This window comes from Mobula birostris, chromosome 30, assembly GCF_030028105.1.
Source record: "Mobula birostris isolate sMobBir1 chromosome 30, sMobBir1.hap1, whole genome shotgun sequence".
Lineage (NCBI taxonomy): Eukaryota > Metazoa > Chordata > Chondrichthyes > Myliobatiformes > Myliobatidae > Mobula > Mobula birostris.
This window is the reverse complement of record NC_092399.1, coordinates 15,232,702-15,258,375: the sequence shown is the minus strand read 5'-3', so window position 1 is coordinate 15,258,375 and position 25,674 is coordinate 15,232,702. Positions and strand designations below refer to the sequence as shown.

At 39.5% G+C, this 25,674-nt stretch overlaps 1 protein-coding gene across 21 annotated transcripts in view; it reads left to right on the top strand.

Moving 5' to 3' along the window:
- macf1a (microtubule actin crosslinking factor 1a) overlaps positions 1-25,674 on the top strand; it is a 590,515-nt gene that overhangs the window by 313,948 nt on the left and 250,893 nt on the right. For 12 of the 21 annotated variants that reach the window (XM_072247359.1, XM_072247356.1, XM_072247358.1 and 9 more), the window contains 14 exons: positions 812-907; positions 1,993-2,120; positions 2,630-2,723; positions 2,823-2,977; positions 6,711-6,990; positions 8,424-8,552; positions 10,159-10,236; positions 12,741-12,902; positions 15,709-15,813; positions 17,312-17,407; positions 19,755-19,880; positions 24,015-24,167; positions 24,439-24,546; positions 25,145-25,299. In XM_072247359.1, coding sequence (XP_072103460.1) covers positions 812-907; positions 1,993-2,120; positions 2,630-2,723; positions 2,823-2,977; positions 6,711-6,990; positions 8,424-8,552; positions 10,159-10,236; positions 12,741-12,902; positions 15,709-15,813; positions 17,312-17,407; positions 19,755-19,880; positions 24,015-24,167; positions 24,439-24,546; positions 25,145-25,299 — 1,865 coding nt within the window. The remainder of the gene's footprint in view (positions 1-811; positions 908-1,992; positions 2,121-2,629; positions 2,724-2,822; positions 2,978-6,710; positions 6,991-8,423; positions 8,553-10,158; positions 10,237-12,740; positions 12,903-15,708; positions 15,814-17,311; positions 17,408-19,754; positions 19,881-24,014; positions 24,168-24,438; positions 24,547-25,144; positions 25,300-25,674) is intronic. The other 9 variants (XM_072247361.1, XM_072247355.1, XM_072247368.1 and 6 more) reach the window with 2 other exon arrangements.

The window sequence follows — 25,674 nt, the reverse complement described above, 5'->3', positions numbered from 1 at the left end:
AAATGTAATAGATTTAAACAGAACCATGGGCAAAAGTGCGTAGTTCCCTGAAAGTGGCAATGCAGGTAGACAGTGTGGGGAAGAAGGCACTGGGCGTGCATTCGTCATTGTACTGAGAACGAGAACTAGGGCACCATGTTGCAATTGTACTTGATGTTAGTGGAACTGCACTTGGAGTATTGTGCACCATTCTGGTCACCTAGCTATAGAAAGGTTGTCATTCAGCTGGAACGGGTGCAGAAAAGATACACAATGATGATGCCAGAACTGCACGTCTTGAGTTATAAGGTGAGACTGAATAGACTGCAGGTTTTTTTTCCCCTCTGAAGTGTAGAGGTGACCTTAAAGAGGTTTATAAAATCATGAGAGACATAGGTAGGGTGAATGGCCAGGCCACAAACATTTTTTGCAGGGTAGGGAAGTCGTAACATTAGAGTGCATGGAGTTAAGGTGAAGGAGGTGGGGAAGACGAGATTTAAAGGGGACCTGTGGAGCATCTTTGGATGCTGGGCTTATAGAAAAAACTGTCAGAGGAAGTGGTCAAGGAAGGTTCAATTACAATGATTAGAAAAACATTTGGACAGGTACATAGATAGAAAATTTTTATTGGAATAATAGGTGAAATGCAGACAAATGGGACCAGTGCAGGTAGGCACCTTGTTAGCATTGATAAGTTGGGCTGAAAGGCCTGTTTCCATGCTGTATATCAATGACCTGTTTTATTCAACAAAATTTCATGTTTTATCATTTAATAAACAAGTGAAGACTTTGTTCCTTGGACTGAATGCCTCCTCTGTTTTCTTCCACGCAGGCACTTTATAATGAATATGTACATTTTAAAGAAACTGAATTACCAGCAAAAGAAGTAGAAAAGTCACAGATACAGCATTTATATAAATTGCTTGAGGTAAGACATTCAGTACTAGAAACTGATCTGAGTATAAATCAGGGGGCTGACTGAAGTAGAAAGTTTGATTCTCATTCATGGAACTGGATAACGTTGGGTACCGTCATTTGGATAATGTTGTCAACCTGCCAGTTGGGGGAGCCAGAGGATGCATGAGTTGTGCGAGTGAGTAGTTCAGGTGGGAATGCGGATGAACTAAAGTCACGGCTAGAAGCTGGCTGTGAACTTAATGTGGATTATTGGCAGTCACCTGCTTCCTCTAACTCACAACAGCACAAAATAAGTATTTGAAGATTTTTCATAATGTATTTTAGAGGGCATAATTTATTGGCACCGAGGTTAAGGGATGAATTCTCCTCTATTAGAGTTTGCATTTCAATTTGTATATGTTTGGATTTTACTGTATAGGTTCTTTATTGTGTACAAGGTGCAGGTCCACTTCAAGTTGTCATTAGCCACATGCACAGCCTGTACATATGAAAGACTATTTTGGGACTGGCAGAATAGATTTGCCAACTGCTGCATCTCTGCTGTGTTTGCGGCGATATCTGATTGAGTGAAATACCGTGGTTTACCTCTGCACTGACCATAGTTGGCCTAAGTTTGATTTAACTCTATTGCCAGGAGGTGTCGTTACTGTCTTGTGAACAGGAGCTGAACCTTATTATAACCTGGGAAGGGTCATTGATTATATAAATGTAATGATATTGATAATACTGTATTGTATGATATTTGTATATTATATGAATATGATACTGTAATCAAATGAATATACTAGTCACTTATGTCATTGATTATATACATCAATTACTTCCAAATATTTCTCAGATCCTCTCAGTATATTAGCTTATCACTGTTTTACTCCAACATTTTATCAAGATTTCCTGAACTAATAATTATTGCCAAATTTGAAGAACAAGGTGATGGTTTATAGCTGTCCCTTTAAGGACATAGGGCCAGAAAGCAGGATACATAATCGTCATGTCTCCTGCATCTTGCAGATGTTCTGATCAACATAATTGAGGGTGAAGTTTTGGAATAAATCATATTGGATGTTTTTCTATACATACCTATTTTTCTGCTAGGTTTGGATCGAGTTTGGTCGAATTTTGCTTCCCCAAGGTTACCACCCAAATGATGTGGAAGAAGAATGGGGAAGACTGATCATTGAAATGCTAGATCGAGAGAAAGCCCTCCGACCTGCAGTAGAAAGGTTTGCTTTTGTATTTTAATGACTAGGTGGGCATAATTGGCTAGAAAGACATTTTCACACTATTCTTGACTGAGTTAGCCATGGAAATATTTAACCTTCTATTAGTACTTTCAGCAAAGTCATTTCTTGATCATCATTAAATTCTGACCATCTTCCTTTAAAGTGAAAAGTTAACTTAGTATTAGAAATGTTCACGGTATCAATGACAAGCACAAAAGGAATTGGAGTGTTTAGAACGCAGATTTTTCAACAGTGAAATATACAATTGCAATAATGGATCATTTGATGATTCATTTAAAGTTGCAAATATTCAAATCTGAAACAAATACATTTATATATGAAATTCAGGACATAACAGAGTATATAGAATGGGGCATCAGCATTTCTGAATACTATTAATACTGAAGAGCTTCCAAATTAACTTGTGAATCTTGTAGTACACCAGTAGTGAATTTCATGGCCCCTCCATAAATTGAAATAAATTTCTTCTGTTTTAAATTCTATTCAAGGCTGGAACTACTACTGCAGATTGCCAACAAAATCCAAAATGGAGCTTTAAACTGTGAGGAAAAGTTAACATTGGCCAAAAATACCCTGCAGGCTGTAAGTAAAGATATCAATTACAAAGAGAGCTGGGGGTAATTCTGCCCAGCAATTAGTGGATTTATGTTGACGTGTATGAAATTGAATTTCTTTTTTCAGGATAATGCTCATTTAGAATCAAGTCAGCAGTTTCAGTATGAAACAGAAGTGGTCATGTACCTAGAAGAGTGTGAACGAATAATACGACAGCTACAAATCGATGTACAGATTCTCCGAGATGAGAAGTACTATCAGGTGGAACAGATTGTTATGAGGTAAGAGTAAACATGTATTTCTTTTTGACACTGATATCCTCATTACTCCTGTATTGATGAGTATGCTTAATGTCACAAAATCAAGTAATTGTGAATTAACAGCTGGAACATTGAAACAGTCATGTCCATTCACTGGAATACAATTCAGTTTAGATCACCTGATTCCACATTTCAATATGGAACACAATTGTGATTGATGTCCTTCTAGACTTCATTCTTCATTGTAAAGAGCCATTGAATTAAAGCAAATTAATCATTTAACATAATGATTATTTATTTACTATTATCCTCCTTCTTCCCAAAATATTCCTTTAGTACTATATATTTTCTGTAGCTCTTTTTACAAAAGAAAGTGTGAATTAGGAGCAAGAATAGGTCATTGGGTCTGTTCCACTATTCAGTAAGATGATGGTCACCTCGGATTCACATTCCCACATTGCAGATGGTTCTTTCCAAGCCTTTGCTTATCTGTTTTATCTAAGAGTGTCTTAAAAATATTCAAAAGCTCTGCTTCTGCTCTTTGAGAAAGAAAATTCACAAGCCTCATGACCCTTGGGAAGGACAGCTGAGAGTTAAATTTCTCCTCATTTGGCTTGTGGATGATCTCTTGCTTTTTAAATGGTGGCCCCTCGCTCTACCTTCTCCCACAAGAGGAAGCATCTTCTCCACAGCCACCCTGTCATGGTTTCTCAGGACCTTATATGTTAGAATTAAATGATTTTGCTCTTCTAAATTCCAGTGGGAAAATCTGAGCCGCCCAGCTCACAAGATGATTCCAGCTACAGATCTAAAAGTTCTTGGAGTTGATCCTGATACATTTAGATCATAATCATAAGACTTAGGAGCAGAACAACACTCACAACACGCTGGAGGAACTCAGCAGGTCAGGCATCATCAGTGGAAACGACGAGTTGACGTTTCGGGCCAGAACCCTTCGTCAGGAGTGAAGAGGGAAGGGGCAGAGGCCCTATAAAGAAGTTGGGGGAGGGTTGGAAAGATCCTCTGTTCAGTCCTGATGAAGGGTTCCGGCCTGAAACATCGACTCATCGTTTCCACTGATGCTGCCTGACCTGCTGAGTTCCTCCAGCGTGTTGTGAGTGTTGCTTTGATCCCAGCATCTGCAGATTATTTTGTACTTAGGAGCAGAATTAGGCTGTTTGACCCATCGAGTCTGCTCCGCCATTTCGTCATGGCTGATCCATTTTCCCTTTCAGCCCAAAGGACCATTTTTGAAAGGTAAATATTAATAGGCTAGATTTATACACATGTCCAACAGGTGTAACTCTGTAATGAAGAGATCAATAGCGTACAGTAACACAGATTATTGTAGTCCAGTTGAATACAGAACAAATTAGAACATTACCAATGCTACTACAGTACTATAAAACTGTGTGTTTCTTCCTAATAGTTAACAGTGGAGAAATTCATCTGGTGTGCACTGCCATATATGTGGTGTCCAGGGAGGGGTAGCACCTCTAGTGAAAGGGCTTGTTGTGTCTATTCCGGGGCAGCTCACTCACTTTTGGTCCCCACCGGGCATTCAGCTCTCACCTGTGGCTCCAAGTAGTTGCTTGCATGCGACAGTGGCCATGCCCTGGTTCACTGCCCCGACAGGCGAGTTAGACCAGGTGAGTGCAACTGGCAGGCCTCACACTCCAGGGAAATAGGAGCATTGCCTGTCCTAGCATGTGAAGTCAGCTCCAGCAAATGAGATCCAAAGGCCAAGAAGGTGGTTCGGCAACACTTTGTGGAAAGCGAAGGGCACGTTAAGGCACATCAGAAGTCGCAGTTATTCACTACAACCAAAGAAGATAGCAGTTTGTGATGACTATTCATACCACTGGACCCAGAATTCTGAGGTTGTGAGAATGGAGCTATACCTGTGCAATGGCTTTTCCACTTTAAAAACTCTCCTGCACAGATTTCACTGTCATCGTCAGATACAACGGGCAACTGTCACGCTGCTGTGTTCTTTTGGTTGACTGTAAATGAACAAACTCAGCACAGACATCAAGTGCAGGTAGTAGTTTGCCTTCAAACAATGCTTTTGACGATTGCATCTTCCAAACCTTCATTTTCATTGTAACATTCAAGATGATTGTCGATACCTTCAGGTTCAAATTCAACTTTAATTGTCATTCAACCATACATGAATACCCATGAATACAGCCAAATGAAATAGCGTTACTCCGGGCCAAGGTGCAAAACACAGCACCAAGAGTCATTCACAAGTCACACATAGCACATATAAGACAACAATAACATACAGTCGCACAAAAAAAAGCCCAAGTCCCCAAGTCCATGAATTTTGCAGCAGTCTGCAGTCGAATGCAATATATCTTGTCTTCTGCCAAGTGACCACTGGAGGGCAGCATCAACTCCAGCGTGGACCACGCCATCCGTGGTGAGCATACTGCCTCAGATACCTCTCTCCTTGATAGCTGTAAACAGGCAATACCACCATTTCAGGACTAGTCCTCGCTACATGCGAGGCTACGCAGCTGCCCATTGTTCGCCAATAAAACAGTGAATCAAACCTGCAGCGTTCCACATTGCCAATGTCCAACTGGGTCTTGCAATCACAAGAAAAGCAATTAAGACACTGTTGCTAGACTGCACACCACCTTCATGCACTGATGCCTCTCAGATGCAGGCAGCAGCACGACCTGCACCAAGCCTGGCTCCTTCAGTTTCTCCACCAACGAAGCAACTTGCTGATGGGGTAGACCTTGCAATACTTGTAAGTTCTTAATGTCGAGCAAGATCTTACAGTTGTAACAAATACATACAAAAGAGACGATAACACCTTTGGTTGGTCCTGTAGAAGCCGCTGCATCTGAGCAAGCCACCATCTTACCAGAAGTAGTTCTTAACTTCTCCGTAGTTCCTAACTTGGTGAAGTAATGAAATCATTGCATTTTCACTCCCTGCTATTTCTGTTCCGAGTCTAAATGCTTGAAACCGCAATGAGCAAAACAGTTCTGAGTTATCTTACTGCTTATTTCTAACCAACTATCAGTGACAAAAAGAAATCACTGCTTTTTAAACACAAACACTTGCAACTGACGCTATTTAAAAAATGTTTGCTCTAAGGACGGTGTAGTGTCTAATGGCCAGATGACAAGCACATGACTGATGACAGTGAGAAACCTCACAGTGACAATCTCCTGTCTCAATTAAGCAGCATAGTGTCTGAAATAAAGAGAATTCCAGCTATTTTCTCAATAAATTTTTGTTCTTTAAAAGTTGTCCCAAATAAGCCGCTGCCTGATTAAACGATGGGCCAATTAACCGGAATCCACTGTAGGTGTTTTAATGAATGAAACTCATTTTTAAAAGAAGAAAAAATTGGTCTGAGAAGCAGAGGGAGGATGTATTAGCAAACAGTACTGATTTCTGTGTGGAGGAAGTTATCCTACTAAAAGTAGCTCAATAGAATTTACCTCCCATTATTTAAGATTTGAGATTTAAGTACGTGAAATGATCCAGATGTGGCATACAATATGCTGAAAGGATTTGAGAAGAAGTTGGGAACTTAGTTTCAGGAAAATGGAATGTCCATTTAAGACTGATAAGTGAATGACTTGTACTCAAAAGATTATAAATCTTTAATTTTCTTCTCATCAGCCTGTAGGTGCAATGTACCTGCTGAATTGTATGTCCCAGTATAAAGTTGTGTATTCTCTTTCATAAAGTCTTGAAGACTCCTGCATGTTTTACATCTTTCTTACAGAATCATTAAACTGCAGGATGAATTGGTGACGTTGAGGCTGGAGTGCACCAACTTGTATAGAAAAGGACATTTCATCTCCACTGCAGACCACTTACAGCCTTTGAACCTGACTGCCACTGACTTAACAACTGATGTTGGTTCCAGCAATTTGCACATCACCTCTCTCACAGGATTTAAAAAACCCATGACAAGGTCGGAATTGATTGCACTCTCTTCAACACAAGATGAAGGGAGCCTGCGATTCGTCTATGAGCTTTTGGCCTGGGTGGAGGAAGTACAGGTACTGAACGTATTTCCATTTAAACAAACGTATGCTGAGTACTACACCTTTAAGTAGCAATTTCTCATAATTTGTAGTTAGAAACTGTTTATGAAGAACTTCACAATTTTTAAATAAAGCTGTATTTTGGATTATTCCTAAATCATCTCATCGACTTTTTAACCCTTTCTGTGCTATGGACATGCCACAGCGCTATTCAAGAATAATCAGACAGTACTGTGCAAGAGTCTTAGGCATGTAGATATAGCTAGGGTGCCTAAGACATGTGCATAGTATTGAAGTAATTTTATGTATTAAACTGTACTGCTGCAGAAGAAACGAGTTTCATTTCATATGTGATTGATGATATACCTGATTCTGATATTGTGGACTGAGAGGGGGAAGGGGGCTGGAAGAGGGGGATCATGGTTGGGAGAAGGAGAAAGGAGAGAGGAGGGCGCAGTAAGCACCAGAGGGACATTCCAATTGTCTGGAATCAAATGACCTTGCCTGCTGTCTCAGGACTGGAAGTGTCTGCGCCCACACCACCCCCCACCCTCCCTGATACTCCTTCTCTGCCACTCCTTCTCTGCCACATGTCCCACAGCACTCCATTCCCAACATCCTTTGCTCCTGCCGGATTTACAAACTCATTGCCTGCTGCACATTGACAAATACTGTAGTGTGCAACCGTCTTAGACCCCCTAACTATATATATGTGCCTAAGACTTTTGCACAGTACTGTATTTTTTCATTCTCTGGAAAGGAGACATCTACAAATCTCCATTAAAATTAGAATTATATTTCTACATAAGGAGTTTGATGGTATACCAAGATCTGAAGGATATACAGTGCAGGCTGCATGTTAAAAATTAAAACTCAATAAGAAAAGAATTCAGGTTTCGTTTCCCATTCGTGACTCTGTTTCTGTTTTTGGAAATTGTTAATAAATTTTGAACAGGTTCTTTGGGCATTCCTTTGGCTAGTGTCATCAATCACTTCTATCAAGTTGTTCATATTGCAAAAATATATGCTCAAATTTCACAAAATGTCATTTTAAAAACTTGCCAGCTTGTTTTTGAGTGCGCTGTCCCAATGCACAAACACCATCCTATTTATTAGTCACATGAAAGTTTAGGGGTCATTGTAAGTCGAACAATACTTATTTCTGTTGGAATACATTTCCTGTTAGTGTGCATATATGTCAACCAATGGACATTTTTCTAATGGTATAAGTTATCGTCATTATTTTCATGCTACCACTCCAATTAGAAAGACTCTTGTTTGGAGGACAGATTATATTAGATTCAGTAGCACCTTTCTGCCAACTTCCTTCTTAGTCTCTTACGAGCATTGGATGCACCAAAGCAATATTGGCAGGTCTCAGTAAAGCATAAAAGCATTTCCAGTGCTGGAATGGTGTGGGTTTACTAATGCATGGTTTGCTTCTGCAGGTAAGACTTGATCGAGCTGAGTGGGGCACTGACTTACCTAGTGTGGAAAAGCACCTTGAAGCACACAGGACTATCCACACTGCTGTGGAAGAACTGGATTCTAGCCTAAAAGAAGCTAAAATTTATGAAGTAAGTCTTTTTCTATTATGCATTACTATTTTGGAAACAGTGTTTCTTACAATCACATAATTAATTCAAATCTTAATTTTAGCTGTTGCTATAATTCTCCAGCTGTTTAAGTTTACCAACTCTTAACCATATTACTCACTGTAGAGAAACACTAATGCTTTGAAACATCACACCTTTTCCTCCAAAAAAATCCTGGCCATTGCTATGAATATGGTTTAATGTGTTTGCAGGCTGTTTAAATTTTTTTTGCCCTTTTTGAATTCCTGCATTATGTTATACTTGTCCTAAGCTGTCTTAAATCACATTCATTCTTTAGTCCTGCATCTGTGCATGTGTACTGGCTCCTGATTAAGAAATGTTTCACATTCTTGTTATCAAACCCCTAACCCTAACTGTAATGGTCTTCTGACCTCTGTAATCTCCTCCTCCACAATTGTCTTCATTCTAATCTTGGTTTCTTGAATGTCCTCTTTTGTCTCAATCTGGATCCTCAGATGTTTAAGACTTAAGTTTAAAGTTGCCTCCCAGAATCTTGCCGGTTGTCTTTGCCTTATTTTAATGGGTGGATAAATAGCCTGTAATATTCATGCCACAAAAGCTCCCCAGCAAAAATAAGTCTGACCACTTGCTCCTGATCTTGAATGGCATTACAATCACTGAACTCCACTGTCAACACATTAAGAGCTGCCATTAACCAGCAACTCAAGACCTACCGTGACTGCAAGAGTGTATTGCAGCGTGACTCACTTTCTGACATCCCCAAGCCTTTCCTGCATGTACAAGATGTAAGGAAAAGCTTCTGCTTTTCTGGATGAAAATGACACTGAAGAAGTTCAGCACCATCTAGAGCAGGGGTTCCCAGCCTTTTTTTATGCCATGGACCAATACTGTTAAGCAAGGGGTCCATAGACCACAAGGTTGGGAACCCCTGAAGGTCAAAGCAGTGGAGTTGATTAGGGAGAACGTCTGTCATCCTTAGCGTTCAATGCAACCACCACTCTTGCGCTGTGGCTACAGTGACTAGCATCTACAAAGTGCACTGCAGTTAACAACACCAGGCTATACCAACAAAGCTTCTCAGACGCTCTATTGCTACCACAAAGAAGGGCAAGGACATGAAGTACTTGGGAACATCATCTGACACATTCCCCTTCAAAATTCCCCTTCAAAAGTCTTCTTGACTTGGAAATGTGTACCATTTCTTCACCACAGCACAATCCTGAGGGACTTCCTCCTCCTCCTCTGCTGTCAGGGAAAAAAAACACTGTAGTTATATGGCTCATTATTGCTTTTATTGGTATCTAAGCTTTATAAAAATTACTAGAGATTTAGCTTATGTTGTAAATTAATTCATAAAAAGTAGGCACCACGTTCAAGATGTCATTATTTTTCCCATTTCGTTTTTACTGATGACCTTAAGATCCCAGCAGGCCATCTGGTGATGGTTCTCCTACTGTGCTGTTCGATGGGGAGTACTGAAGTTTAAAATAAACAGTATCAATTCCACATCTGCCTTAATGTGGCAAAAATGCATTTGGTTCTTGACATAATTTTTTACAGAAATCTTAAAATCTTTCATCTGTACAAATATACTTGCTTGTTACAGGGTCAAATCTCTTCAAACTTCAAAACTAGTTATTCAGATACATTAAGTAAACTGGAAGTACAATACCTCAAGCTGCTGGTAAGTTAATCATCTGAAGTAATTAATTGTTTTCTTTATAACTTTATAATGCACACTATTATGGGCACCGAAATTAATAAAATATTGTGCATAAGTATTGAAAACTTTCAGTTGTCTAATCAAATCCTGTATTTTAAAATAGTTAAATTAAACCACAACAGAAGTAAACGTTTTTCAGTTGAATGACCTTTTGGTTAAAAACTGTAGTGATTGTTTTGAGGCACATCTTCAATGAAACAAAGCAGACCGATCCTTGACTCCTTTAAACTATACAATGCAATTCTATTAGTCCTAGCCTCTACTTAAAACTCTGCGGCACGTTAAAGTCAGTTTCTACACAAAAGTATCTATTTATAGTTACGGTTTTAAAAAAAAGTAATGAATTTTACCCATTTGCGCAATTGCACTCTTACTGAAGAGGAGAAATGGAAATGAACCTCCTTTTGCTCTAACAAAAGCTGTCAAGTCATTTCCACTCTGCCCCAGCCAAAAAGATGTGAGCAACAATAGACAGAAGCATTATCTTTAAATATTTGAAAGCATAAGTTCCATGCTCAAAGGTGTTGTTGAAAGTTCTTTGAATAAGTGTAGTTGTGTTTTGTCATGAACATTTTATAATTGCTTGAGGTATGCAACTTCAGTTTATTAAGATACAGAAGGAGATTATTTACAAAGCCCAGGTATGAAGCATCATGGAGTATGCCTGCTTATCATGGATGAATGCCTCACAGTGTGTCCTCAGCCAGCTTGATTCCATTCAAAGAAAGGCTCTCAGGATTATAGGTGTAGATGAAGCCACAGCTCGTGAGAAGCTAGCCATCAGTAGCTTACACCACAGACAACAGGTTGCTGCAGCTACTGTGCTATACAAAATGCACACCAACCACAGTCCTGCAGACCTTCGCACCGTGCTGCCTTCATCTTATGAGAGACGGCGCACCACGTGATCAGGTTTATGTATGCCTGCTCATGCTGTTTCTATGCCTGATGCGAGAACCTACACACTGGATAGAAACTTTCTTCACTGTGCTATCAGAATTTGGAACAGCCTTCCAGATGCTGTGGTTGGAAACATCTGCGACGATGGGGTCCAAGCCTTCAAGGGTCGAGTGCACAAACACCTATCATCTCTTGGGGGGAAGTCACATGCTTCTTCATAAGCTATAATGAAGGGGACCAGGATGGCAATGCTTGGTTGTTGGCAGGTAGGGTTAATACCAGACTTTCAAGAGCACTTGTGAGTTATGTTCCAGCTGGACTTAGTCCTTAAACTGCTGGAGAACAGTGTGTAAAGAACAGGTGCTGTTTTCTCCCGGTAGGGATTAGTTTTTAGTTTCAAGTGCTCCTGCCACGTTTTGTCACCCTGCAACCTCAGCCTTCAATCTCTTTGAATTATGGAGGACAGCATGTGTATAAATGTCTCTGTCTAGCAGACTTCATCATGATCATCATGACTCCAGTATTTCTACTATTTTTTAATGTTTTTTTAATTGTACATACGATTTTTTTTGTGTTCTATCGCTGAGCAGCAATGAACCATCTGATTGGCCTATCAGAGTTCTGTTTGGGAACTAGTTGACTTGATCAGCATTTCTGATCTGGCTGTTGTTCACGATTGCACTTAATAAAATAAAATCCCATCCGGTCTATGCCAACTACTGACAGATCAATCCCATCAGTTCTGTGCCTCCTCTTGTGTTTCCTTGTAGCTCTACACCTTCTTTCTCGCATATCCATCAAATTCCACTTGATTCTTCTTCAGAATCAGAATCAGGTTTATTATCACTGACATAGGTCGTGAAATTTGTTGCTTTGCAGTGGTAGCTCTCTTCAATACGTAAAATACACTATAAATTAAAAATTAAATAAGTCATTCAAAAAGTGAGCAAAAATAGTCAGGTAATGTTCATTGTCCACTTAGAAATCTGATGGTGCAGGGGAAGAAACTTTTCCCAAAACATTGCGTGTCTTCAGGCTCCCATACCTCTTCCCTGATGGTGGCAGTGAGAAGAGGGCATGCCCTCGGTAGTGGGGGTCCTTAATGATGGACGCAGTCTTTTTTGAGGCATTGCCTTGTGAAGATTTTCTCAGTGGTGGGGAATCTAGTGCCTAAGATGAAGCCGGCTGAGTTTACAGCCCTCTGTGCTTTTTTACAATCCTGTGCAGTGGTTTTTCGTACCAGAGGGTGATACAACCAGACAGAATGCTCTCCACTTAGAGGTGATTTACAATGACCCAGGAGGAGAGCAGAGCAACCATGGTATATCTGCATATTCACTGGTGAATGTGTGTGTGTGTGTGTGTGTGTGTGTGTGTGTAAAGTCAGAATTGAACCTGAGTGCCTGGAGCTCTGGGCAACCATGTAAAGCAGTGCACAGCCATTGCTTCCGTCATCACAAGTCAGTTACTTTGTAAAGTTATAGTATTTTGCTATGGTATTGAACACAGATGAAGAGTCAATCCCTGTCCGTGGTCGATATTTAACGCTGTGTTTTATTCCTCAGGAAGCGTCAAGGTTGCGTTTGAGACACTTATTAAGTCTGCACAGTTTTGTATTGAAAGTGACCACAGAGCTCATTTGGCTAAATGAAAAGGAGGAGGAAGAATTGGCTTATGACTGGAGTGACAACAATACAAATATCTCTTCCAAGAAGGAATATTTCATTGTAAGTTTTCTGTTTAAAATGAAACCCACTGCAGCTGGCAAATTGCATGCCAAGACCTACAGACCTGTCTGCAAAGTACCTTTTTTCTCCATGAGCTGCCATCATTGGGTAGATGAAGATTCTGCCAAGGTTTACAGAGGACATAGACTGGACTGTAGGCCGTTGCTTTAACCACAGCGGTAAGAAGCTGGGGTGTGTTCAAAGTGAGGCAGGAGGTATATATGAGGGTAGAGTGGGCAAACAAATTCAAAGTGGTAGACTGATGTGCCTGGCAGCTAGAGAGTGGAGGATGTTGTGGGGGGGCAAGGGGGGGATATCTTTGTTGTATTGAACAAGATCTTATTCTGCATCAATATTTTTCCATTGTTAACATCATAACTTACTTCCATTACCTATGTAGATGCATGAAAGCCCGTGAGAGGTGTTTGTTTTTAAACAGGATAATGTGAATTTCTTGACCTTTCGGTAGTGCCCCCCCCACCACCATTCCCCATTCCCCTTTTCCTCTCTCACCTTATTTCTTTACCAGCCCTTCCCTTTCTTCCATGGCCTTCTGTCAGATTCTCCCTTCTCCAGCCCTTTATCTCTTTCACCAATCAACTTCCCAGTTCTTTACTTCACCACCCACCTGCCGTTTCACCTATCACCTGCTACCTTGTATTTCTTCCTCCCCTCCCCAACTTCTTACTCAGCTTTTTTCTCCAGTTCTGATTAAGGGTCTCGGCCCAAAACATCAACTGTGTAATCTTTACCATAGATGCTGCCTGGCTTACTGAGTTCCTCCAGCATTTTGTGTGTGTTGCTTGAATGTCCAGCAGCTGCAGATTTTCCCTTGTGTGTTTTGTGGGTTATGTTGGACTTGACGAGGGTAAATGGGGAGATTTGGGGTAAGGTGTAAAGCTGTGGGGAAGGGGAGCTTTTTGAGCCATACTAGTGAATGTTTGCGTGCACAAAAGTGCTGACTTGCCTAACTCTTAAAAGACGGAGGTTTAGTCATGACCTTAAATGAAGTTCCAACCCTTTCTAATTGCTTTAGGCTATTGTTTAATTATGCGGCAAAGCCTCTACTGTCATTGATCTGACTATTCTTTAGCTGCAATTAAGTTTGGAATTGCATAATCCTTGAGATGCTTACAATTTTTTACAACCCTTACAAATTACTATTTGTCTTAGATTCTTTGAATTGTTTGCTGAAAGATGATTATGCTGTATGTCTGAAATTTTCGTCTGAATAGACAGGCATGAGAACCAGGTTTAATATCACCAGCATATGTTGTGAAATTTATTAACTTTACAGCAGCAGACGAATGAAATACATGATAAATAAATTCATAGAGAAAAAACTGAATTACATTAAGTATGTATGCCTATTAAATAGTTAAAATAAGTAGTGCAAAAATAGAAATAATAAAGTAGTGTTCATGGGTTCAATGTGCATTTAAAAATCGGATGGCAGAGGGGAAGAAGCTGTTCCTGAATTGCTGAGTGTTTGCCTTCAGGCTTTTGTACCTCCTACCTGATGGTAACAGTGAGAAGAAAGTATGTCCTGGGTGGTGGGGATCCTAAATGATGGACGCCGCCTCCCTAAGGCACCACTGCTCGAAGGTGGTTTGGATACGATTGAAGGCTAGTACCCATAATGGAGCTGACTAATTTTTACAAGTTTCTGCAGCTTATTTCTTTCTTGTGTAGTAGCCCCCCCCCCCCCCCCAAATACCAGATGGTGATGCAGCCAGTCAGGTTGTTCTCCACGGTACATTTGTAGAAGTTTTCGAGTATTTTAGTTGACAAACCACATCTCCTCGAACTCCTAATGAAATATAATTGCTGTCTTGCCTTATTTGTAGCTGCATCAACATGTTGCATCCAGATTAGGTTTTCAGAGATACTGACACTCAGGAACTTGAAATTGCTGACTCTCGCTTCTTCTGAACCCTCAATGGCAATGGTATATGTTCCCTCGTCTTACCCTTTCTGAAGTCCACAATCAGCTCTTTGTTTTCGCCGACGTTGAATGTAAGGTTGTTGCTGCAACACCACTCAACTAACTGGTATATCTTGCTCCAGTACGCCCTTTTGTTAGCATCTGAAATTCTGCCAACAATGGTTGCATCTTCAGCAAATTTATAGATGATCCTCTATTGTGTAAATTATTAATAGCAGGTTAGAGAATGGTGTTCACCAGTCTGGTTTGGATTTCTTTCTCCCTTGATCTGGGCTAGGACCTATGATCTTATTAAATGAAAATAACACATGATTCCGGGTAAAAAGAAATTGTGTCTCAAATATGGAGACAAATGAATTTTTTTAAACCTGTACTTAGGTAGTTAACTCGCACCTATTTCCAAACAAAAGTGAAAAGCTGAAATTGAGCCAACAGATTCAGTCCTCCCAAATGAGTCATTCTACTTATTCATTGAAACTGAGTTGAAAAAGACTGTTAACTATCTCTAGTGATAATATAGTTTATTAGAGTTACTAACTTCACAGAAATGAAGTAGTGAGTTATTGGAAACCACCACACGCTTTGTGGGGGAAATTGGTTTGGGTCTGGCAAAGTTAATTTGAATATTAGAGAAGATTTACAGTCTGGTTAACTAATGGAAAATTAACTCGAACTTGTTCTTTACATTTGTTGAGCCTGATGACAAATTCCATATTATCCTAATCGTTGCTATTGATAATCACAGAAGTTTTGTTACTTAGTGATTTGTATTCCGTCCTTATTCAACTGGATAATTAATATGACTATTGGAGCAATTGACTGAAATCTAGTTAAAAATAAATCTTGCCCTATATTCTGTAGGAACTGAAGAAAGAACTGGAGCAAAAACAGGTGGTTATCAAATCCCACCAGGAGACAGGAGAACAGCTCTCACTGGAGAACCATCCAGCCCGGCAGACGGTTGAGGTAGTTTGTCGAACCGATTTGTTAAGTTTGATAAATGATTATTGAATTTTAATTTCATGGCTGAATGAAGTTGGCCTTTGTATTCTCTTATTCAGTTTATTATGTAATTAAATTACAGAATAATTGTGCTGCCTCAAGTTTAGACTTAAAATTCATGATAGTTGTAGCATTACCTTCACAATCTCCTGAGTAACAATTAAATCCACAGCCTCAAATTTGTGCTCACCTGCTGTTCATTGAGTGTCCAAATTTCCAAAGCCATTATCGGGATATCAGACAGGAATTCTGGAAGGATTAACTCTGCTTACTGAAATGCAACGTAACGTTAATTATCAGGGAATAATGTTAATTATAAATGATTGATCCTGGGTCTTGTCAACCATGCTAATGTAATAACATTGTAGGTGTTTTGGGGACAGGGACAGAGAGACATCTTATAAATAAGTGTGGTGCTTTCAAGATTTAGAACAGAGGTTCCCAACCTGGGGTCCATGGACTTGTTGTTTAATGGTATTGGTCCATGGCATTAAAAGAAAGGTTGGGAACCCCTGGTTCATAGCGAAAATAAGGATGATATAGGTGTACTTTTGATGTATTTTCAATAATGAATATGAATAAACTAGTGGAAAGACAATGCTAAAGTTGTCTCTTCAATATTCTTCAAATCTTCAAGATTATATAGTCTTCTTCCTGGCCAACGTTCCCAGTATTGATCCCATAATGATCTGCAGTTAGTAAATTTTCTCATGGTCATATCTTCAAATACTAATCCAGGTTTTGAGGATGTATTCTAGGATGTGGGGATGGAAGGCTCAAAACTATAAGCAAGTTACTTAACAGTTATCTTTGGAAAGATCAAAACCAGGTTTAATATCACTTGCATCTGTTGTAAAATATGTTATTTTGCAGCAACAGTATATTGCAGTACCCAAGTTTAAAAAAAAACTATAAATTACAATAAGAAATGTATCTTAAAAAATTAAGTAGTGCAAAAAGAGCAAAAAAAAAAGATGGGGTAGAGATGAAAGGGTCTCGGCCCGAAACGTCGACTGCACCTCTTCCTAGAGATGCTGCCTGGCCTGCTGCGTTCACCAGCAACTTTTATGTGTGTTGCTTGAATTTCCAGCATCTGCAGAATTCCTGTTGTTTGGGGTAGAGATGATTTGGGTATAGGAGGCAGAGAAAGGGGAAACAGACAAATTGATTCCTCAGCTGTTTTATCTTTGTAAGAACTTGCTAAGTTCCACAAGCTCCTCTATAGGAATGATAATGTTCCAAAATATAGTTGTGAATTGTTTTGTGGTGGCTTGAGAATGTGATGTTGCATCCTATCGCAAGTTCTAACCGGGAGAGTGAATTGATGCCTATGATGAAGACGTATCCATTCTTCTCTAATATTTTAACAAATAATACAGACTGCGCTTTTAAAATCGAAAACTCACATAGGGAACTTTAAAAGGTGCCATTTCTAATTAAGCTGCTCTTTATCACTTTCAAGGCGTACAGTGCAGCACTTCAGACACAGTGGCTCTGGATCAGGCAGCTGTGCTGCTGTGTGGAGCAACATGTGAAAGATAACACAGCCTACTTCCAGGTAAAGGACACTGCTTTAGCTACAGCAAACATAACAGCTATAAAGATCCACATACTGTACCCATAAAGCTAATAACATACAGTAAATGCACAGTAATCTATGTACTGATTAAAATAATAACTTGATTTCAACCAAATGAGTGATTTTACAGTTCCACACTGCTTGTGGGAAGGATTTCTGATTGTCAGGGCAAGTTGGCAATGCAACTGGTTCCCATACTGTTCTGACTGCAGTGACCAGGAGTGAGGATTCCTTTTTGGGCAGAATATTATCATAGATAGTCAAAGCAGTAAAATGGCCGTTAACGGTCAATGTTCCAGCATTGGTCATCCACCAACTTGGTGCCAAGTGACTAAATTTAAATTTAAGGCATCCGTTAGTCTTGCGAAACCATGGACCTGCGCCTGGAAAGTCTTCACTCTCCAGGACGCAGGTCTGGGCAAGGTTGTATGAAAGACCAGCAGTTGCCCATGCTGCAAGTCTCTCCTCTCCACGACACCAATGTTGTCCAAGGGAAGGGCATTAGGACCCATACAGCTTGGTAAGTGACTACAGGAGCAATATCTACTGTTTTCAGTTGTGCAGGGTCTGATAAGTAGCTTAAAACAATCTATTTCTATAATGCTAATGAACACCATAATGCTAACATTGTCGAACGATGGATTGTATATAAAAAAAAATTCAAGCTTGCATATTCTCAACATTTAATCACTTACTGAACTCAGTTTTAAGTAATCTATGAATTGGGCATTTCATAATCTTGAGACTGGAATAGGTTCTATTGGGTTTCTTTGTTTTGTGGCTGTCTGTAAGGAGACGAATCTCGAGGTTGTACAATGTATACATACTTAGAACTTTATTTGGATTCTTGAAGTTGTGTGCCCACTGTCCCAGCTATTTATCTTCTCCCCTTCCATGTTAAAAAAAAATCACTCAGTCTCAATCTTAAAAGTAAATAATCTTGCATCATATAGAGTAAATCGTCATTTGCAGAGGGGAATTCTAGATTTCTCTCACCAGGTTCATGTTGAAGCATTTTCTAGCTTCTCTCCTCAGAAGGCTTGACTCTAGTTTTTTTTTAAAGGATACGTCCTCTATTCCTACACAGCCAACCAGGGGTTCCCAACTTTTTTGTATGCCAGGGAGCCGTACCATTAACAGAGAGGTCCATGGACTCCAGATTGGGAACCCTTGATTCAGATTCACTTGATATTTTAATCCAATCCCCCCTCGGTCTAGATAACGTTGTTGCATTGATACATTTTGTTTCCCTTAGTATGCCAAGTGTGGTCTAACCACGGCCTTCTATACCTGTGGCAGCATAACTTCTATCCTTACATTCGTGTATTATATTTTCTTTACCTATGACGTTTTAAATATTTATATGCATGTTACATCCAATCTCTTTGGACTTGCTTCTGATCTTTTAACATTTAAAATGTATTCTGTCCATTTTAGATTTAAAATGGTTAACTTCACGTTTACCTTTATTGAACCTATTTGCTCATTTTACCGGTGAAAGTCAAACAGCGCAGAAACATGCCCTTTGGCCAATTGAAACTAGTCCTTTATTGTTCCCATCTATACAAATGAAAATGCCCTATATCTCTGTGGTTTTAACATGAACAAAGTCACCAGAGAGACCTTGAAGACCTTGATGCCAGTGGATATAGAAGTGTTGTAGTCAACAAAAATGAGCAACAGACATCATATTGAGACATTCTTGGAAGAAGAGGCCTACCTGACCCAATATTACATGACACTTTTATATACTAAAGATCAAAGGTATCGGCAGGACAATTCTAAAGTTACTGTGTATCTACAATGCTTCCTTTGAATTACATACAGTTTTCACATACCTACTACTTCACACCCACACTCCATACACTCAAAATTAATGTTAATCAGTATTGTCTGTTTGGCAGTCAGCTCCAGGAAAATATTTTAAATTCAATCTACAATCAGCGTTCATGCTTGAAGGTTGGTTGCTGGTGAATTTAATATTTGCCCTTTTCCCAACTCCAGAATATGCCCTTACATCTGTCAGCAAAAAGCTTCCATAAATATGCTAAACCTTGTCAGTTATGTTATATTTGACTCTTAATGAGTTCACTAGTGCTTGTTCTGTTGCTTATTTTGTAGAACATTCAGCATTTATTCATTATTGTTCATTAATTGTCTTCATTAGTCTCTTGGGCAATCTGAAAGTATAACCTATTTTCTGCAGTTAGTATTTTTCAGTACTAATGCACAGTGGATCATCAAAACAGAACCTTGAAAGAAGAGTATCTTTCGGCCATTTCTGACTAGTGATGTGCGTGATATTTTTATTCCTCTTGTCTTGCAGTTTTTAAGCGATGTTAAGGAAGCAGAGCAATATCTACGAAACTTGCAGGAGACAATAAGAAGAAAATACAAGTGCGACCAGACCAGTAGTCTATCAAAACTGGAGGATCTACTTCAAGATTCAATGGTACAGACAGAGTTATGCCTGCTGGACATGTGTATAAATTATTAATGTGTATTAATAATTATCTTAAGAAATGTTCTTGTAGGCTGAGAGGGAACTGGATCAGCCAAGATGAATTGGTGACACAGAGTCAGTGGGCCAAATAGTCTAATTCTGCTCCTGTATCTTATGATCTACATGTAGAAAATGTAGCTATTGTTATTCAAAATTCTTTTTGACAAGTGCCTGAATTAAGCCCTGATAAATGAATCTGCCTCCAAGTTTTGAACTTGAATAAGGAGACATCATAGTGGGTAACAGTTTGTGACATGTCCTTTGTTAGCTTCTCTGTCATGAGCAATGTCTAATTGCCAAGAGTAAACATGAGAACATCTGCAGACGCTGGAGATCCAGAGCAATGCACACAAAATGCTAAAGGAACTCAGCAAATCAGGCAGCATCTATGGAAGTGAATAAACAGTCAGCGTTTCAGGCTGAGACCCTTCTTCAGGACTGGAAAGGAAAGGGAAAGATGCCAGATAAAAAGGTGGGGGAGGGGGAAGGAGGATAGCTACAAGGTGATGGATGAAGCCAGGTAAGTAGGAAAGGTAAAGGGCTGGAGAAAAGGAATCTGATAGGAGAAGAGAGTACACCACAGGACAACGAGACCCAGGGGGATGTGATAGGCAAGTAAGAGGCCAGAGTGGGGAATGGAAGGAGAGGTGAGGGGGAAGGAATTTTTTTTTCCCAGAAAGGAGAAATCGATATGCCATCAGGTTGGAGGCTCCCAGACAGAATATAAGGTGTTTGTTGCATAGAAAGTGAAAAACCCTTAAGGTGATAAAATGTTTTGATATTTTACCTGAAAACTAGGTATGAAATGAAATGAAATATCTTTATTCTCATTGCATAGTACAATTTGTCATGCACCAATACAGCGAAAATGTGTTTGCAACTCTCATACTCAATGCTATAAAACAACAAATAAAATAAATAAACAATAAATAAAATCAAGTAACCAGCCAGTACAAGCAACGTCCAGCAGTACAAAAGCGAAACTCAGATGCGTGACAGCCATAAAACCAGTACTAAAGTAGTAATATAACAAATTTATGGATGATGCTTGATCGATTGGTTCAGAGCAATTATAGCTCTGGGGAAAAAGCTATTTTTCAGTCTGGAAGTGCGGGCGTAGAAAATCTTATAACGTCCGCCAGATGGAAAAAGTTCGAGCAGATGATTGCATGGGTGTGTATTGTCTTTACAAATGCTTGTAGCTTTCCTTAGGCAGTGTGAGCTCTAGGTGTCCTCCAGGGCTGGGAGCCTTGTCCCGATGATCTTCTGTGGGCTAGAGACGACCCGCTGAAGTGCTTTCCTATCAGCTGCTGTACAACTGAGATACCACACAGAGATGCAGTATGTTAAGATGCTGTCTGTGGTGCAGCGATAAAAGGTCACCTTTTATGCATTTGAAAGTCGTGACTCTGCATCTGCCTTAATTGAATTAGAGAGAGGTAAATAGTTGTTCTGAAGTTTCTTCAGGTGAAACAGTTCAGTTGTTGAAGAGGGATTAAGAAGGTGGCATTTGTGTATTTACACTGTGACAAAAGAGTTGAGCTGCCGTCAGCAGCTCCAAGTACCCAATCTGAGTTTAAACCTATTTTAACCAGCGAGTCATTTTCCTCCTCTTGTACCATCTAAGTAGGTCATTTTGAGTTCATGTAATAAGCTACTGCATATGAAAAGTCAGACATATCTATGGCAGTCTAAGTAATTAGATACTGAAACAGAGCACCTCTACAGCACGTAAAGAATTTCTAACTAGCTTGATTCAAGAATAAAGATGTTCAGTACATCTTTATGAGCTTTTTTTGTTGTTTACTCCAGACAACACTATTAGCTCATGATCTAATGAACTGTTCATAGCTGATCAAGGGGTTGTAAGACTGTCAGTGTCATATATTGGAAAACTGTGCAGTTTATCGGTTTAAACACTTACCAGATCCCACATGTTAGTATAGAGATCTCTGTCATTTTTGTCAATTTGTGTCTAATTGAAGTGTATAGCTGTAAGAAAAGGACCAGTCAATTTTGACCTTTACAAAGTTTGCTTTGGAGATTCTTAGTTATTTGCTTTTTTCTGTATATTAGATTCTTGGCTAACTAAAAAAAATCTGAATGGCACCCTCATTTTTAATCTACAAATAGAAGGAATATTTTGATAGCTATCTTTTGGTTAAGATCAAAAGCACATTGATAATGAAATACAAGTGTTGATCTTCCCAAAGCAACTAAACTAATCCACTGCAGTCTTGATACAGGATTTTGAACTGAAATATTGTCAGTTCCTTTCCTCACACAGATGCTCTTTGACCCTCTTGAGTTTTTCTCTTTTGTTTCTCCATATTCCACCATGTGTAGACTCCAGTACCTCTAAGTTAATCCATTGTACTTTATCCATCCATTTGATGTTTAGATTAATTTATGAGAACACTCAATCCTCTTTTATTGTCATTTAGAAATGCATACATGCATTAAGAAATGATACAATGTTTCTCCAGAGTGATATCACAGAAAACAGGACAAACCAAAGATTAACACTGACAGAACCACATAATTATAACATATAGTTACAGCAGTGCAAAACAATACCATAATTTGATAAAGAACAGACCATGGGCACAGTTTAAAAAAAAAGTCTCAAGTCCCGACCGGCTCCCGAGTCCCCAATGGCAGGCGGCAAAAGGGAGAAACTCCCTGCCATAAACCTCCAAGGCACTGACAACTGCCGATGCCTTGGAAGCAGCCAACCAAGGCTGACACCGAGTCCGTCCGTCTGAAAAATTTGAGTCTCCGACCGGCCCCTCTGGTACATCCTCTGCCGAGCGCCTTCGGCCTAGCCCCGGCCGCCGAAACAAGCAAAGCCGAGGATTCGGGGCCTTCTGCTCCGGAGATTCCTGTTACCACCCAGTAGCAGCGGCAGCGAAGCGGGCATTTCAGAAGTTTCTCCAGATGTTTCTCCGTACTCTCACTTCTGTCTCCATCAAAGCAGAATTGTGCACGGTCCCCTACTTGACAGATTACAGATATCATTCACCGGAGAGGCCGCGCGTGCTGTGTCGCGCTGCCATCTTCTTCTCCTCCTGTTTATCTATAAAAAATACAAATTTTGTAGATATGGTTTAATATAAAATGAGTTGATGATCATTTTAAGTTCTAAAAATTGTAAGGGCATAACCATTGGAGTAATTTTCCATTGGACCATTGCATAAACATTGGATTACTCTGGGCGCCGGGCTGATTTGGAGAAGTTGAGAGCAGCTCTCCAACAGTGAAATCTAGGCCCGGAGCGGTTTGTCACAGCAGGAGCTGGGTCCTAGAGTGAGGCTCGGACAACTTAAGCGCTGGTCCAGGTGGTCTGGGGGCTTCTCTCTCTCCGCGATGCTTGAGGCTGTGAAGCTGCTGTGCTTTGTGCCTGCGAGCTTTGAAGTGATTTGCCCCGCTAATGTGATGAACTGAATACCGAGGCTTTGGGCCTGCTCTGAGCTGCAGTGGGGATTTGGAACTAAGGAGTCAATTTGGTTTGGAATGCTGCTGCTGCTGCTCGCTTCTGTTGTCTGCATGATTTGTTCTCTCTTTCTCTCTGCACATTGGAAGTTGGTCTTATTTTTTTAAATTGGGTTCTTTTGGGTTCCTTGCTTTGCGACTGTAAGCAAACAAGTCTCAAGGTTGTATAATTTATACACTGATAATAAATGCACTTTGAATCCTTTGAATTTTTGAGGTATTTTTTTCTTTTGGGACTTAAGACTTTGCTTGCATTGTATAGGCATGTCCCCTAGAGGGCAAAACTAGAAAGTGAAATGTTGTGTTGAATTGAAATTCAGTGCTGAAATTCTCTTAAAACGTAGGAAATATTTTAACTTTATTACAGTTGGTGTTTGAATATTCTTTATATTAGCTTTGTTAAATAAAATTATCTTTGTTTTGAATATGTTAATTAAATTTGTCTTTATTATGGATTTTTGGAGTTTTTTTAAGCTGATTATAAATCGGTTGTACACGTTGCATGTCTCCCTGTTCAACAATGCTAATTCCATTATTGAGTGGTTTTCTTTTTGAATATCGTGAGGTTTACGTATAATTTTTGTTTTGTAGGATGAAAAGGAGCAGCTGATAAAGTACAAGAGTTGCATAGCAGGTCTCGTCGGAAGGGCAAAAACAATTGTTCAGTTGAAACCAAGAAATCCCAATAACGTTCTCAAAGGCACAATCCCAATCAAGGCAATCTGTGACTATAGGCAAATTGAGGTATGACCTCTATATCTGCACATGGTAAAAGATTGAAAAGAGAAGAAAATACTTTTGAAATCAATATTAAAATATGTTAAATCAGTCTCCATATTTATCCTTGGGTGACTTGTACCTAGCGTTGGCACTGACATCTTGTTCATATAATATCATAAATTTTCAACTCTGTAGTGTTATATTAAGTAAGAAATTTAATGAATGTTGCAAACAATTTTTTTATCCCTATTCCCTCACTTCCCCCCTGCCCTGTCTCTGTTATTTCTCATGGGAGCCGCTTGGCACCATGCAGCATCCATCTACTGGGAAGGTTACAGGGTCTGGGCCGCAGTCTTCACTCCATTACCACTGTCAATGTCAGTCCGGGATTGGCCAACAGGAGGTACGTTTTCATTGGGGTCATCCAACCATGCCAGTTTTTCCCTTCATCAGAGATGGCGCATTGTGCAATGCACTTTGCTAATTTTTTAAATAATCGTCACTACTCAAAACCCATAACCGTTTGGTTGAGGAGCGGACTTTCAAGAATTGAAATCAATTTTTTAAATCACAAGTGCATGGTAATTTTATCCAAAATTTGTGACAAACAATTGTATCAATTTGATAATGTCACAGTCCTTATCCTCATTCAAAAAAAATGTGACTAACTGTTGTATAAAAATCTGGAATTCTACAATTCGTATATCATGAATTGTCTTGAATTTTTTGGTTCATTGGGCCAGCACCATAGAGCACTGGATCCCTTGCAACACTTTGCATTCATTATTTATTCACGCAGTCTTTTCAGTGGCCATGGACCAACACTTTATATACAATATCATGAGGAAATTAAAAGTATGTAATCGCTTCATTTTCTATTTTAAGTAAATGTGTGTCTTGCAAGTTGGAGTATGCTTCTGTGGATACCCATGATAAAGAGCAATGGTGAAGTATAAATATTGATTAATGTACTTGGGTTTTAACTTTGTAATTATTAACAGATCACGGTTTGTAAGAACGATGAGTGTGTTCTGGAAGATAACTCTCACCGAACCAAATGGAAGGTTATTAGCCCGACTGGTAATGAAGCAATGGTCCCATCAGTATGTTTTACAATCCCTGCGCCCAACCAGGAGGCCATAGATACTGGCAGCAGGTAATAAAGAATGTGAACCATTTCATTATTGTTTATATTTCCATGTTGTTATTTTATCACAGAGTACAATCAGTTGATTACATTTTTTAAAAGATTCAGAATTTTCAGATTCTAATTAGTGAGAGTTTTTGAGTCTTCTCATTGTAGAACACACTTTTTATGATGGGTTTGTCACAGTTTTAGCAATTTACATTTGTGGAAATTGTTGTGGGGAGGATGAAATCAGTGGAGAGACAGAGTCACTGGTAGATACAAAGCAGCTTCTTTATTCCACACAACAAGGTACAGCAGGCATCATACGGACAGAGACGCTTTTGGTGGAAAGGTCTGCTAGCCCACTATGGGCTCGATATTTATATACTAAACACAAAGGGC